This window comes from Bos taurus, chromosome 8 (assembly GCF_002263795.3).
Source record: "Bos taurus isolate L1 Dominette 01449 registration number 42190680 breed Hereford chromosome 8, ARS-UCD2.0, whole genome shotgun sequence".
NCBI classification, from domain to species: domain Eukaryota; kingdom Metazoa; phylum Chordata; class Mammalia; order Artiodactyla; family Bovidae; genus Bos; species Bos taurus.
Genome location: NC_037335.1, coordinates 45,871,499 through 45,886,858, shown reverse-complemented (window position 1 = coordinate 45,886,858; position 15,360 = coordinate 45,871,499). Strand labels below are relative to the sequence as shown.

The 15,360-nt window shown below is 36.8% G+C and overlaps 1 protein-coding gene across 6 annotated transcripts in view; it reads left to right on the top strand.

Moving 5' to 3' along the window:
- The window catches only part of PTAR1 (protein prenyltransferase alpha subunit repeat containing 1), a 49,830-nt gene that overhangs the window by 7,579 nt on the left and 26,891 nt on the right, over nucleotides 1–15,360 (top strand). For 4 of the 6 annotated variants that reach the window (XM_010807871.4, XM_059889296.1, XM_005210018.5 and 1 more), the window contains exons 2-3: nucleotides 188–357; nucleotides 11,848–11,914. In XM_010807871.4, the coding sequence (XP_010806173.1) occupies nucleotides 188–357; nucleotides 11,848–11,914 (237 nt within the window). Of the gene's footprint in view, nucleotides 1–187; nucleotides 358–11,847; nucleotides 11,915–13,729; nucleotides 13,786–15,360 lie in introns of those variants that run through there. The other 2 variants (XM_024996000.2, XM_059889294.1) reach the window with 2 other exon arrangements.

Below are 15,360 nucleotides of genomic sequence, written 5' to 3'. Positions count from 1 at the left end.
CAAATAGTATTTTTTCCATATTCTTGTGAGTATTAGGAAATTTTTAAATTCTCCCAATCCAGTGGGTGAACTGAATATTTGTAAGAAAAGGAAATACGTGCAGTTTTTTAATACTCTGTAGGATTTGAAAATTTTTTTTAAAGTTAGTATTCTTACCTTTAATTCTTTTTATGTTTTACATATTAAGAGATGAAATTGGCCTGATCCCGTGTCCTGAAGCTAGGTATAACCGGAGTCCCATAGTCCTGGTTGAAAACAAACTTGGTGTGGAGAGCTGGTGTGTCAAGTTCCTTTTACCGTATGTCCACAACAAGCTCCTTTTGTACAGAACAAGAAAGCAGTGGCTGAACAAAGATGGTAAGTATTGAGACTGTCCTTTTTCTTTGATTTTTCAGAAGCAGCATGAAGTATTGTAGGAAGAACCCTCTGTGATGTTGACATTCCTGGATTCTAGTTCTGGCTTTTTCATTCATTGACTGGGCAGGCTCTTAACTTCTCTGTCAAATGAGTTTGGACTCATCACTCATTTTCTAATTTTGCATCCATTGTGATTCTCTGGAAGGTACTTCAACCATGGTGCCAGGTTCCCTACTTCTGATTTTTTTTTTAATGTACTAGAGTCATTTGTAAGGTATTTGAAGAAAATATATGAGTAAAAAAGGTTTGAAAATTTGTGAAGTGAACTCTAGTCCCTACAAGCTCTGATTCTTTGGTTTCTAATCCTCAAGTAAGTTATGAGCAACAGAACTCATTTAGTAACAGTTCATGTGAGATAACCAAGGTTTGATGGTGGTGGTAATACTGTGAAGCGGCTCAGTGGTTTACGGTGGTGCTGTTGTACTGTGATCCCAGTTAAGCTCTGGCCCTCTGTGTCCTGTTCTGTGCTGAAATGAGCAAAAGAAAATCATCCCAGCCTTCCTTTCTTCTGCTTCTCTGCAGAGAAACTTCTTTGCTGCATCAGACAATCCCTGTTCATCCCACCTGGTGTCTTTTCCTTGTTTTCCCCCTGTGTCTGGTAAGTCGCTTCAGTCGTGTCTGACTCTGAGACCCTATGAACTGTAGCCCACCAGGCTCCTCTGTCCATGGGATTCTCCAGGCAAGAATACTGCAGTGGGGTGCCATTTCCTTCTCCAGAGGCTGCTAAGCCTACATGTACACAAATTCTGTTTATATTTTAGGTAAAAGAGAGACCTGAGTTCTCACTTTTTTGGAGAATACTCATCCAAGATCATATTTTTGACGATTTCTGTAAAGCTCCTTTCTCTTCCCACATACACCAGTACCTTAAATGTCTTGGTATGCCTGGTGGCTAATTTTGAATAAAAACTGTGTTCCTTAGAGAATTTTAATTATAAGTTCAGTAGCCATTACTACGGGCTTACTCATACCAGAAGCTGCTCTAAGTACTGTGGAGGATAAAAAGATGCATAATACATGTTTCCTTTACTCAGAAAGCTTCCAGTTGAATGAAAAACAATCTCTTAGTAGAGAACAGTGTTGCCAAAAGTGACATATTGATTTCCTTGTGTTCCTCTTGGCATTGTCCTTAATGTATTGTCATTACAGGTTAATAGCACTTTCCCTGTTTAGACCAGTAGGAAAAAGAATCTGATTTGAAGATTTAATGTGAAGTATTTTCTACTTCCTGTGTTTCAATCAGTTAGTCCACTGATACTTATTTATTAATTATAAGGCTATGTCTAAGTTTATTAAGTTTATGGCAAAAATTTAAAGGCATAGGTTAGGCATAAATTTAAAGGTAAGACATTGATCTGTTGGTAGATCCCCTTTCATTCTCCATTACCCTACTGTAGTTTTCAGTGACATTAAGTTACAAAGTAGCACCATGTGAATCCATGAAGTTGTTATTATTTTGCCTAACAAAGCTATATTGTGTATATTCTGGCACACAGAAATGTATAATTGAGCCAATACGTAACTAATTCTGTATGGGGAAGATAAATGATGATCTTGCATAGAAGAAAAGTATGAATTTTTAGTGTCAAAGGCTGTTGTTTCAGATCATTAGCTTTTGCTCGTTGACGTGTGCTAGCCGAACCTGCCTTCTTCCTGTAGTCTTCCAAGTTCTTGTCTCTGTTTCCCTGTTTCTTGTCTTTCTGGGCAATGCACTGTAGGCTTTGCTAAATCATCTCATCATATAATTTTATCTTGATCAACCCAGGAGAACCCAGGTAGAAGATCAAACAGTTAAGCTCACTCACATGAATAGCTGACGTCTAAGATTTGAATTCTGATGCAACTGTGCGTGTATACAGGAGCAACTTGGTTTTATCCTAACCTGTATCCTCATGGAAGTAGTTTTCAATTTCACTTTTTGGGGAGCAGGGACAGCATGGTTCAGTGAGGTGTCATATACTACTTAGGTTGCATATTGTATTGGTAAAAATATGGAAGTGAGTTTCTGATTGACCAGAAAAGATACCTGAAAATGCAAACTAACTAACATAGAAATACTCTGCTAAACTTGAGAACTGAAGAACACAGTAGTGAATTTTACTCAGGAAAAAAGTTAAAAATATTAGGAAAAAGCAGTTGTTTCATGAAAATGTTATACTTTTAAAACTGTTTTTGTAGATATACATGTTTAAGAACCACATGAAGAAAGCTGACAATTTAAAAACAGTTTCAGAAATGTCAGTGTCTGTGTGATTGATCATGCCAAAATCCTAGGCATTCCCCTAAGAATGTAATCTTTAACTGCAGGTGACCTTTATTCCGTAGACATAAGTTTTTCCTTTTATCCAAACTGAATTTGTGTTCTCATTAATGTGCTGAATTCCTTAGGTGTTTGGAAATCACCTGTATTAGTCAGGATTCTCCATAGCAGCAACCAATAGAAAAAATTTTACATACATGTAGAGTTTTATATGTACAAAAAACAAGATTCGTTATGACAAATTGGCTCACATGATTATGGAGGCTGAGAAGTCCCACACTCAGCTTTCTGCAAACTAGAGACCCAGAAAAGCTGGTGATTTAATTCCTTGAGTCTGAAGGACTGAGAAGCAGGGAATCCAATGGTTTAAATCTCAGTCTGAAAGCTAGAGAAGATAAGATGAGGTGTCCTATCACAAGCAGACAGAGAAGAAGCAAAACAGGGCTGAATTCTGTTTTCCTCCTTTTGTTCTATTCAGAAACCCCAACAGATTGATGTTCACCCACAGTGGGAGGGCTGTCTACTGTAGAGTCTGCAGATTCAAATGTTAATCTCATCTAGAAACACCCTCACACTGATGTACTCAGAAATCATGTTTAATAATGTTTAATCTGTGCACCCCAGTCACATTTAACCATAGTTTAACCAAAACTAACCATCACAGCCTCCCTGATTAGTAACTTAGAAACTAATATTTTTTAAAAGTCTGCTGCAGTAATAGCCATGTTTGGTTTGAGAGAGGTGAGATACTGTAATTCTAATTTATGAAAAATCCATGACAGAAACAGAAAGCAAGGGAGCAGTCCATAGCATCGGAGTTCTGACTTGGCAGTCCCATACTCTATCCCCAAGTCACCCCTTCTCTTTTGCTCTTTCCTCTTTCTCACAACACCTGCTGTCAGTTCATCACTGAGCTCTCCCTTAACCCTTCACTTCTTTTTTTTTTTCCAATGTATTTATTTTTAATTGAAGGATAATTGCTTTACAATATTGTGTTGGTGTCTGCTATATATCAACATAAATCAGCCATAGGTGTACATATGTCCCCTCTGTCTTAAACCTACCTCCCACCCCATCCCACCTCTATAGGTTGTCACAGAGCACGGGTTTCATCCGTTCACTTATTTCTCATCTGGACGAATATTATCACCTCATAGCTAGTCTACCCCATTTTTAGTCTCTCTTTAATCCGTGTTTATCATACCACTAATGAAGCATTTTAAACAACACTTCTTAGAAACACAGTTTGAAAGATTCTTTACTGAAATATCTATCTTCCTATTTCTTGATGTCTACAGGGTTAAGGTTGAGTCATTCTCTGTGGCATAGTATGCAAGGGCCTTCATGAACTGTCTGTAGGCTACATCCCCAGCTTTTTCCTCTTTTATAGTCAGCATCAGAGGTTGTAGACTCTCAACCCCGCAGGCTGAAGCCAGCCCACATGTTTATTTAGTTTCAGCTTATATAATGTTGTTAAATTTTTAAAAATTAATCGGATTAACATTCTAAATGGTGATGAACTTTTAAAATTAGGATGGAAATCTGGATTTCTCTCTTCACTTGAAACATCAGAAGTGTTGGGTATGTCCATTTTTGCATAGCCGTGGTTGGTTGGAAATCATTTGTTGTTCAGTCACCCAGTCGTGTCTCTTTGCAAGACCGTATGGACTGCAGCATGCCAGGCCTCCCTGTCCCTCACCATCTCCCGAAGTTTGCCCAAGTTCATGTCCATTGCATTGGTGATGCCATCCAGCCATCTCCTCTCACGCTCTCTTCTCCTTCAGCCCTCAATCTTTCACAGCATCAGGGACTTTTCCAATGAGTCAGCTGTTTCAACCAGATGACCAAAATACTGCAGTTTCAGCTTCAGCATCAGTCCTCCAACAAGTATTCAGGGTTTATTTTCCTTAAGATTGACTGGTTTGATCTCCTTGCTGTCCAGGGGACTCTCGGGAGTCTTCTCCAGCACCACAGTTCAAATTCATCAATTCTTCAGCACTCTGCTTTCTTTATGGTCCAGCTCTCACAACTGTATGTGACCACTGGGAAGACCATAGCCTTGACTGTACGGACCTTTGTCGGCATCATAGCTTCTGCTTTTCTTGACTAGACAAGCCTATTCTAGTTGACCACAACTTCCCATGTCCTTCAGACACTGAGGCAGTATCGTTACTACTTACTAGGTTTGCTTTGCCTCTTTTTTGCCATTTGTTTGAACCCTAGAAACGTTTGAGTTTGCAGCTATTTGATATACATTCCAGTCATACCACTGTTCCGTTCTTGGACTTTGCTGTGTACCACTGCCTTAACTCCATGCCTTTGCAGAGGTCAGGTTCAGGTCTAATGTTGTTATTGTTGTATTTGCTAATACACACACTTGTGAAGCATCTTGACTACTCCAGGAAGCAATAATTACTCCTCTGCACTCCTGTGGGAGTCCTTATTCATTAGGAATTCGTAGTAGAACGTATCACATTTTATTGTAGTTGGTTATTTAAACAATGCTTTTCCCAGCTAGGTTATGAGTTTGTTAGAAAGAAGGGTTGTGGCTTGTCTTTATTTATTCATCACTGTTAATATAGCTGGGATCAAGATTACTGGGAGAAATATCAATAACCTCAGATATACAGATGACACCCTTATGACAGAAAGTGAGGAAGAACTAAAGAGCCTCTTGATGAAAGTGAAAGAGGAGAGTGAAAAAGTTGGCTTAAAGCTCAACATTGAGAAAACTAAGATCAGGGCATCCGGTCCCTTCACTTCATGGCAAATAGATGGGGAAACAGTGGAAACAGTGGCTGACTTTATTTTTCCGGGCTCCAAAATCACTGCAGATGGTGATTGCAGCCATGAAATTAAAAGAGCCTTACTCCTTGGAAGGAAAGTTGTGACCAACCTAGACAGCATATTGAAAAACATTACTTTGCCAACAAAGGTCCGTCTAGTCAAGGCTATGGTTTTTCCAGTAGTCATGTATGGATGTGAGAGTTGGACTATAAAGAAAGCTGAACGCAGAAGAATTAATGCTTTTGAACTGTGGTATTGGAGAAGGCTCTTGAGAGTCCCTTGGACTGCAAGGAGATCCAACCAGTCCATTCTGAAGGAGATCAGTCCTGAATATTCATTGGAAGGACTGATGCTGAAACTCCAATATTTTGGCCACCTGATGCCAAGAGCTGACTCATTTGAAAAGACCCTGATGCTGGGAAAAATTGAGGGCAGGAGAAGGGGACGACAGAGGATGAGATGGTTGGATTGCATCACCGACTCAATGGACATGGGTTTGGATGGACTCTGGGAGTTGGTGACGAACAGGGAGGCCTGGCGTGCTGCGGTTCATGGGGTTGCAAAGAGTCAAACACGACTGATCAACTGAACTGAACGTGTTCAGTAGACATTTGTCAGATAAATAACAAGAATTTGGTAAGCAAGAGGTTTTAGCTTAGTCTGGCTATTGATTCGGTGATGTATTCTATAATAATAAAAGGGTCTTTCTGGTATTTACCACATAACCTTACCTCAAGCCTCTTTTGTTGTGCTAACCTGCATGTATTTTAGAGGAAAGATTAATCAGTCCACGTTGACCTTGGATTTATTTTTCGATGCATGGAAACGTATCTCTCTCAGAAACAGTTGTCAGACCCAGTGACCCATACCAGGCGACTGCTCACCTTGGGCCATTTCTAGAATGCAGTGGAGCCAAGAAAGCATATTGATTTTTCACTGATTGTTCTATAGCATCCTTGCATCTTCTTGTTACAGGTGAAATTTAGCTACTTCTTTTCCTGTGTATACTGTACCCTAATTCATTTTTTCCTTGTGATGTGATAATGAGCCAGTCATATATTGGAGTGAGTGTAACACGAAACAGTTATTTGCTGGTATATGTTCTGGTGTTTAGATAGAGATCTGTTTAATTTCAAGGGACTGTAGGGATATCAGTAGCTCACATCTTGGTATATAATTGATGAAATAATAGAGTCAACTGTTGATTTTTGCATGTTTATCTTTAGATCTTTGGTTCAGCCCTTACTGGAAGACAGCAGAGTAATGGTAGACAGTGTGCTAGGTTGGAAGGAGCATCTTCTTTACGAGAAACATATCTGGATTTAGACTCAATGTATTAGCACACTGAAGTCATTTAACAGTGACTTTAAGCAAATAACTTAACCTCCTATTTCCACACCAAAAGAAGAGAATTCTAACAGATCTCAGGGGGTTGTTGTAAGTATCACATGTGAATTAAAGCATCCAGCACAGAAACCGGCATGCCATAGACTCAAGAAACACAGATTTCCTTTCTCTCATTTATCCAGAGCCAGTAGAAGAGTAGAAAAATACAAGTAATACGGGAAGGATTCTTAATTATGTCCAGTATTTATACCTTAATTATTTCTCCTTCCTTGGCCCTTTCCCATTTCAGATATTCTATCAATACATCACCCACACCTCTTGGATCTGACTGGAATGCTTTCTAAAAGCAGTCCCATCTGACCTTGAGTCTTAAATCAGGAAGGGTTAGCAGTTTGTAATGTATTTAGAGAACAAGTGTGTTTAGAAAATTGGGGCAGTGGGGTGGTGGTTTGAGAGAGTGCTCAGCATTCACTGCTCAGCCAGCTTAAGAGATTCTTTTCATCCCTCTGGTGGCATCCCATGCCAATATCCTTTATAACTGGGCTAGATACAGGCTTTCTAACAGGAGTTACCATTGAGTGCTTTCCCTGTGTCAGGTACTGCTCTAGCACTTCATGGGCATGAATCATCTAATACCCCTATGAGATAGCACTATTATTAGCTCAATTTTATGTATGAGGACAGCACTAAGGCACAGAAAGATTAAGTGATGTGCCTAGGAATTTCCCAGCTACTAGTAGACCTGGGCTCTGAACACAGCAGCTGCTGTTGCCCTCCAATAAAAGAAATGTTACTTTGATTAGCCTTCCTCTCTCTCCACACAGCCACAAATTGAAAAGTGGGGACTTGGGTATTTTCTGTGTTAGTTTTTGCCTGTGCTGCTATGGGAAGTATCTTGTGGAGGATGAAGTCATCTTCATTTATGGGTTGCATTAGAAGTATGAACAAATAGCAACTACGATTGATCACGTACACATATTTTTTAATGCAGAAAAGGGGAGTCCCAGAAACTAAATAAACTAAATACCAGTTTATCATATTATCTGGGGTAGTGTGGTAGATTTTGAAAAACTGTGGACTTGAAGAAAAATTCCAGAGACCTTGCCATCATGTACAAACATTTTCATATAGTCAATTAATAACCAACTGGTGTTTGGTTATTGCTTATCATACAAGTTTAGAAATTTAAACCGTTTCATTGTGAGAACAACTGCTGCTTTTTTTTCTTTTTACTCCTGATTAATTGATGTTGAAAAAACTCATTTCTTGGTAAGTAGCAATGGTGGTTAGTTGAACAGATATTTATTGAGTCAAACTGTGTGTCAAACCACTCTGGAGAAATGGGATGAATCTCATTGCTTATAACACTAAGGTTAATGCTATGATCCCCATTTTACAGATAAGAAAACTGAAATTCAAAGACATTAAGTTACATGGGCAATAAGTAGAGAAGTTGAGATTTGAACCCAGGCAGAATGGCTTTAAGGCGTTTGCTGTGGGCAGACATGGAATTTTTTGGGGGCAGAGACCATATTTTTTTTCATCTTTGATGATTGAATGGCTAATTTGAAGATGTATTAAAGAGGACCTGCATCCAAAAAAATGTATAGCCTCATTAAGAGAACAATATTTATATGAGGTTAACTAGGTGAGATAGGGAGAAGGAAGTGGCAACCCACTCCAGTATTCTTGCCTGGAGAATCCCATGGACAGAAGAGCCTGGCAGGCTATATATAGTCCATGGGGTCGCAAGAGTCAGACATGACTTAGTGACTAAACCACCAGGTAAGATATACACAAAACACAGAGATGAAAGACTGCTTTCAGCCGAGTAGGTTAGGAAGCCTTCCTGTTTTAAAAAAATAATTGTTATCTATTTTTGGCTGTGCTGGATGTTCGTTGCTTTGTGTGGGCTTTCTCTAGTTGCAGTGAACAGGGGCCGCACTTCATTGAGGTGCGTGGCCTTCTCATTGCAGTGGCTTTTCTTGTTGCAGAGCACAGGGTCTAGGCATGCAGGCTTCAGTAGTAGTGGCTTGAGGGCCCAGTGGTGGACACGGGGGCTTTGTTGCTCTGTGGCATGTGGAATCTTTCTGGACCAGGAATTGAACCCATGTCTTTTGCATTAGCAGACAGATTCTTACACTGTGCCACCAGAGAAATCTGAGGAAGGCCTTTATAAAGAAAGGTGCTTTTTTTTTTTTTTAAGTTCAGGGATAGGAGGACACTTTTGGCAGAGAGAATAGCAAGCAGATAAATCTGAGTTAATAGCCAAAGAAGAAAAGGTAGGCAGGTGGGCGGTACATTTAGGGAATGAAGGGGTTTGGAGCACAGCACACGAAGCGAAAGTAATGGAACACCAGCCTGATGAGGAGATCCGGACCAGATTCTAGTTTCCAGGTATATTTCTCCAGCATCCTGAGCTTTAGTCACCATGTGGAACCCATAATCTTTTAAGAGCAGCCTGTGTGGGAAGGTCCCTCTTTACCTTTGCTCATACTTTTTCAAAGCACAGTCTGCAGTGCCCTTTACTGTCTTGACTCATTTATAGTCTTTCCTGGGTACTCCACTGAGAATTAAATGCGGCTGCTTTGGTGCTCCTCACAATGTGGTATATGTTTTTATTTCAGTTATTTTAGTTTGCCTTCTAACTGTTTACATGTTCTCTCCAGCTAAAGGTTAGCCTTCTATAAGGCAAGATCAGGTCTTCCATTTCTCATAATATCCATTCTTTCAGTCCTGTGGCCCAGTTGAATCTCTGCACATAATTAATACTTGGAATATTTTGGAATTAAAAGAATAATGGTATAGAAAATTGTATTTAATTTCCCTGGTAAATACTAAATTAGTGCCTAAGAGTGAAAGAAGGAAGAATTTTATTAGATTGTTCTTTACGGACATATTGACATTATATAGTATATGCATTGATGTAACATAGTAAGTATTAGTATAGACCATGATACTTATGATGAGGAAGGTAAAGGTCAAAAGTAAAATGTGTGCTAATCCTACCTTTTGTTGCTCGTTTAGTAAAGTTATAGTACATTGTGAACGTGAAAGTGAATGTTGCTCAGTTGTGTCCAACTCTTTGTGACCCCATGGACTGTAGTCCATGGAGTTCTCCAGGCCAGAATACTGGAGTGGGTAGCCTTTCCCTTCTCCAGGGGATCTTTCCAACCCAGGGATCGAACCCGGGTCTCCCACATTGCTAACAATAAGTGTTCATCTTTTACTAAGATGATTGAGAATAGAATAACTGATTTTAGTGTTCACTAAAATATTTTTAAATGACAATAGGAATGTGTTTATGTGTATTTACTCTTAGATTTTTAAATTTTCTCTTTTATTCAAACACTGAGAATGTCCCAATTATTTATTGTAGACAAACATTTCATTTGCAGTTATTAAAAGCAGTCAGATACAGACATTGCCACATACTAATTGATCTGGGGAAATTGCTTAAACTCTCCAAATATCAGTTTCCCTATCTGTAAGGTGAAATAAAGGTATCTTGGATTATGATTGTGAGAATTAAATGAAATAATGTGAATAAATAATAATTTACTTGGTACACAATAATTCTAAATAATTATAAGTTTTTATTATTTTATTTACTTAGCATTTAATATGAGCTTGCTAGAGGTTATTGTATTTAGTATTATGGCTAGCTTGATCATCTTATCCTAAAATTCTCTTTTTCACTTTTACTAAAATGAAGATGATATGTCTAAATATTATTGACTTTGTGTTATTAAATATAGGTTTATGAAGGTTATTTAAGATCATGATAGATACATAATGAGTATGAATAGACTATACAATGAAAATAGAAAATAGTAAACAAAATGAAAAGATGTTCATATTAATAATTATAATTAAAGATTAGATTAAAACAAAAACAAAGTATAGTTTTTTTTTACCTGCCACATTCATTTTTTAAAATATAATTGTATAAATCAGAGTCATAGGGACACAGGTATACTATGTTACTCTCGGCGATATAAATAGATATAGTTCATTTGGAGGACAATTTGGAAATGCTTATTAGGAGCCATATTGATATTTATATTGTTTGACATAGCAGTTCTACTCCTGGAAGTATATCCAAAGAAATGAATCTGTGAGACAAAAAGTGTGCTTAAAATGTTTGTGATAATACTATCCATAAAAGTAAAAAGAAAACAGGAAACAGCCTAAAGAATAAGATAAATGATAAAATAATTGTTATGCAGTTAAAAATATATTGGGCTTGCCTGGTGGCTCAGAGGGTAAAGCATCTGCCTGCAGTGCAGGAGCCCCAGGTTCAATCCCTAAGTCGGGAACATCCCCTGGAGAAGGACATGACAACCCCACTCCAGTATTCCTGCCTGGAGAATCCCATGGACAGAGGAGCCTGGTGGGCTATATATATAGTCCATGGGGTCATAGAGAGTTGGACACGACTGAGTGACTTCACTAAAAATGTATACTGTAGTAGTATAGGAGAATGCATATAAGAAATAATGTTGAGTGAAAAATGTAGAACAAATTGTGAATTTATCATTGCTATAACTGTGTAAAAATGTGTGTAAAAAAGAATAATTTTGCAGGGGAATGTAAATGAACTGTTAACTAAGTTGAATTATATGTGATTCTTTTTCCCTTTTAAAAATTTGCACAGAGTTAATTCTTGAAATATTTGTGAAATTAAATGAATAGTGGTATAGAAATTCTGTTTCTTTTTTTGTGCCCAAAACTACTGACAGAATGAATAGGTTAGTTTGATTATTCTTTGTAGACATAATTTCAGTGTCAACTTTTAAAAAGTTACATTATTGTATGTAGAAGAAAATCTTCATATCTTTGTACCTGAGGATAATCTTCATATCTCTGACAGCTTAGAAAAATGTTATCATTAAAATTACTGTGACATGAAATATAAGTATAATGTGAGATATATATATATATATATATATATAAAATAAAGAGGACCTTGAAAGAGAAGTCACATCTTCAAGGATAGGACTATTTGTTTTTAATATGACTTCTCTTTGTTTTAGAATTGATAGATGTCACATGCACCCTGCTACTTCTAAATCCAGACTTTACCACTGCGTGGAACGTAAGGTATGTCATTCTCATCAGCGATAAAATGAAATTGTTGAAATTTCTGAAGACATATAAGACCAGGAATTGTTAGCATTTTGAAAAGTGAAATATAAATCACATATTCATGGCATCTTACACTTATTTCTTCTTTATAATATCTCCATGACAATTCTAATATACACTTTACTCCTTTTTGCATGTTTATGTCTATTCTCCCTCAAATTCATGAAAATATAAATTTTCATGTTGAATTACAGTATACCATTTGATACATGCTTTTAACTTCCTTTTTTTTAGTGGGGGTAGAGGGAATCAGTATAATTGTTTGGATTATAAAGTGTTGGTTAGTGTATTTGAGAAGCACAGCAGTGCAATGGAATGTGTAAAGGTAAGCTTTAAAGGTCACAAACTGTTAGGTTAGTCACATTGTGACCCCTGTGGGCAGATCATTTGACATCTCTCCACTCAGTATTTTGGAGAGGAACCACATTTTATGAGTGTCTTAAGTTCTTTAATTCTGATTGTTGTAGCTTTAAACACAGAATACATTATAGAAATATTAAAATTCAGACCAGGTTTATTTTTTTTAATTTTCAGTTAAACAGTGTGTATGGTTTTTAAAAATTGATGGTTCTTTAGACTAACACAAGTTTTCTTATAAGAAAGCAAGATACAAATTATAGATAAATAAAAGTAAAGTCCTGTTGAACATTGTGAATTCATTTAAAATTTTCTTGTAGGAAAGAGCCGTAGATTATAGCTCTTTATCTTTAAATATGACTTAAAGAATGCTTTAATTTTCTGTGAATTTTAATTCCAAGTTAGTGTTTTATAATACCTACTGAATTTTATATTTGTAGCTGGTTTTATTAAATTTAGGTAACCTCTTGATTTGTTTTACATTTTCTTTTGACTAATGATCAGATGTTTAAAGAGTAAGCAAGGATGGAATGTGTTAGAAGGTTTTAAAAATTTACAAAGTTTAGAATTTTCATTTTCTTTTATGGGAAACTCCAAGTAAGGGAGTAGACTAAATGTTTATGAGTGGCTACTCTATTCCAGGGACCATACTACAACTTTATACATTATCTCATTTAGTCCACACAATACTTGACAACATTTGTTCATCAAATATTTATTGATTAACTACTATGCTAGGTCCTAGACACAGAGGATACATTTAATATGAGAGAATGAAGAGGGTCAGTCTTGACTCTGGTTTTTGGCCTGAGCAACTGAAAGGTTGAAGTTGCTATTTACTGGAATGGGGATGTTTGGGAGAAGAGCAGAGGGGTGTCTGCTGGTTGGAAGTCAGGAGTTCAGTTTGGGACATGATAGGTTTGTGTTCAAGTAGCTGTGTGTGACTAAATTTCAGGCGAGAGTTTTAGGCCAGATATAATTGGGAGTCAGTGGAAAATGTATCATAGTTAAAGCCTTGAGATTGTTTGAGATACCAGTAGTGGGTATAGATATTAGAAAAGAACCAGTCCAAAGACTAAACACTGGGACACTACAGGTTTCTAGAGCAGCACACTTCAGTATAGTAGTCTCTAGCCACGTGTGGCTGTTGAGCCTTTGAAATATGACTAGTCTCCATTGAGAAGTGCTGTAATGTAAACTACACATCAGATTTTGAAGACTAAGTAACCCCCCAAAGTAAAATATCTTTCTTATTAATAATTTTATATTGATTACATGTTGAAATTATAATATTTTAAATGTATTGATAAAATAAAATTTTACTTTATACTTGTTTTTAATGTAGCTGTTAGAAAATTTTAAATCACATATATGGCTCACATGTATGACTCACATTATATTTCTGTTGGACAGCCCTGTTCTAGAGTTTGCGAGATGAGGAAGAATCAACAAAGGAGACTTTTAGGAAGGTACTATAAACTTAAAACTGAGAGTTTTCTTAAAGGTAGAGACAATGTCGTCTTCTTTTTTTTTTTTTTTTTATTTCCCTAGCCTCTAACACTCCAGTGCCTGGTATATAACAGATCCTGTTTGCAGACTTGGCACTGAAAATAATTAAATTCAGTGAAAAAGAATGAGTGTAATAGAGAAGTGGAAGTACCATTTTTATGTTCACATATTCCTCATCATTACAGAGGAATCGAAAAATCCTCCCACAAAAAAGGATTTTTATTAGCATAATGTATATACACAAACACATAATTCATTGTATATTCATAGTGCAGTTTAGTGGTGAAGAACCTAGTTCTTAGATGTATGGATCTTAGTCCTAGTTCATCAGTTAACTAGCAAGCAGTTGACTTTTGACAAGACTTTTAACTTCTCAGGACTTTTAGTTTTCATATCTTTGAAATAAAAGATCTGAATAAGGTGGTTTTTTTTTTTTTTTTTTGTATGATTCTTTTGGTCTGTGTTTTTATTGTGTGTGGTTTAGTCTTATGAAGGGAAGTTGCTCCATAAATCTATCTTTAATGATGTTAATATCTGTTAATCTTGAAGCTTTTCTAGTAAGGTGATTTAGTAAGTTTTGTGCTAGATGAGTAGGAAGGAAATCGTGATTTTTAAAAAAATCCATTGTAGATATGTGTTCTAGTAAATTTTAATTTATATTAGTAAGATTGACGTACAAAGACATAGAATCATGAGTATATTTTGAGCAAAAAACGAACAACTTTGAAAGTAAACTGATCTAACCCTATAAGGTCTCACAAATCAAATACTCAGCATTTTATGTCTGATTGTTGGTACATTTCTTCTGACATAACTTTAGGAAGCATTGAATGATTTTTGGCTGTATTTTATAAACAGCTAAAAGATTGTGTAACACATCAGTAGTTGTTGCAGTCTTAGGGAAAAAATACAGACAATAAGTTTTTGAGCTGATCTGTAATTATAGTATATGATGCATATAGTTTAAAAATCTGGCTGGTGCTAGAAAAAAATGACTAGTACTTTTTTTTTTTTTTTTTGCTTTGAATTTGCTTTGAAAATTGGTGAATTAATGAACGAAAGAGGTTGACTTCATAATAACGTCCTATTTTTCCTCCAGTCTGTGAACATAGAGTAAGCAAAACATCCTTGAGCAACTACAAGAGCTTGTGTCCAGGCTCCAGTGATTCATAGTCTTTCCTCAGCCTATTTAAATTGGTAGCTTTGTGCAGATTTGATGTTTTGTTCAGACACTTGCAGCGTGGAGACCTTGAGCAGGTTACTGAATCTCCCCCAGCTTCAGTTTCCTTATCTGTAAAACTGAGGTAACTTTGGGCTGCACCATATGAAATCATCCTTTTTGTAGGTCAGAAATGGTTAAGTCCAAATGTCCAGATCCTGGTTTCTAACACCCTTCTCTAATAAAAGGAACTGGGCTTCTTAGAGGACTGACTGATTCTAGGACCAGGTCAGGAAATGTACCAGATGAATCTGGAACATCTTAAGAGAGCCAGAAAGTAAGGCAGTGCTTTTGCTGGCCAAAGCTCAAACAATTT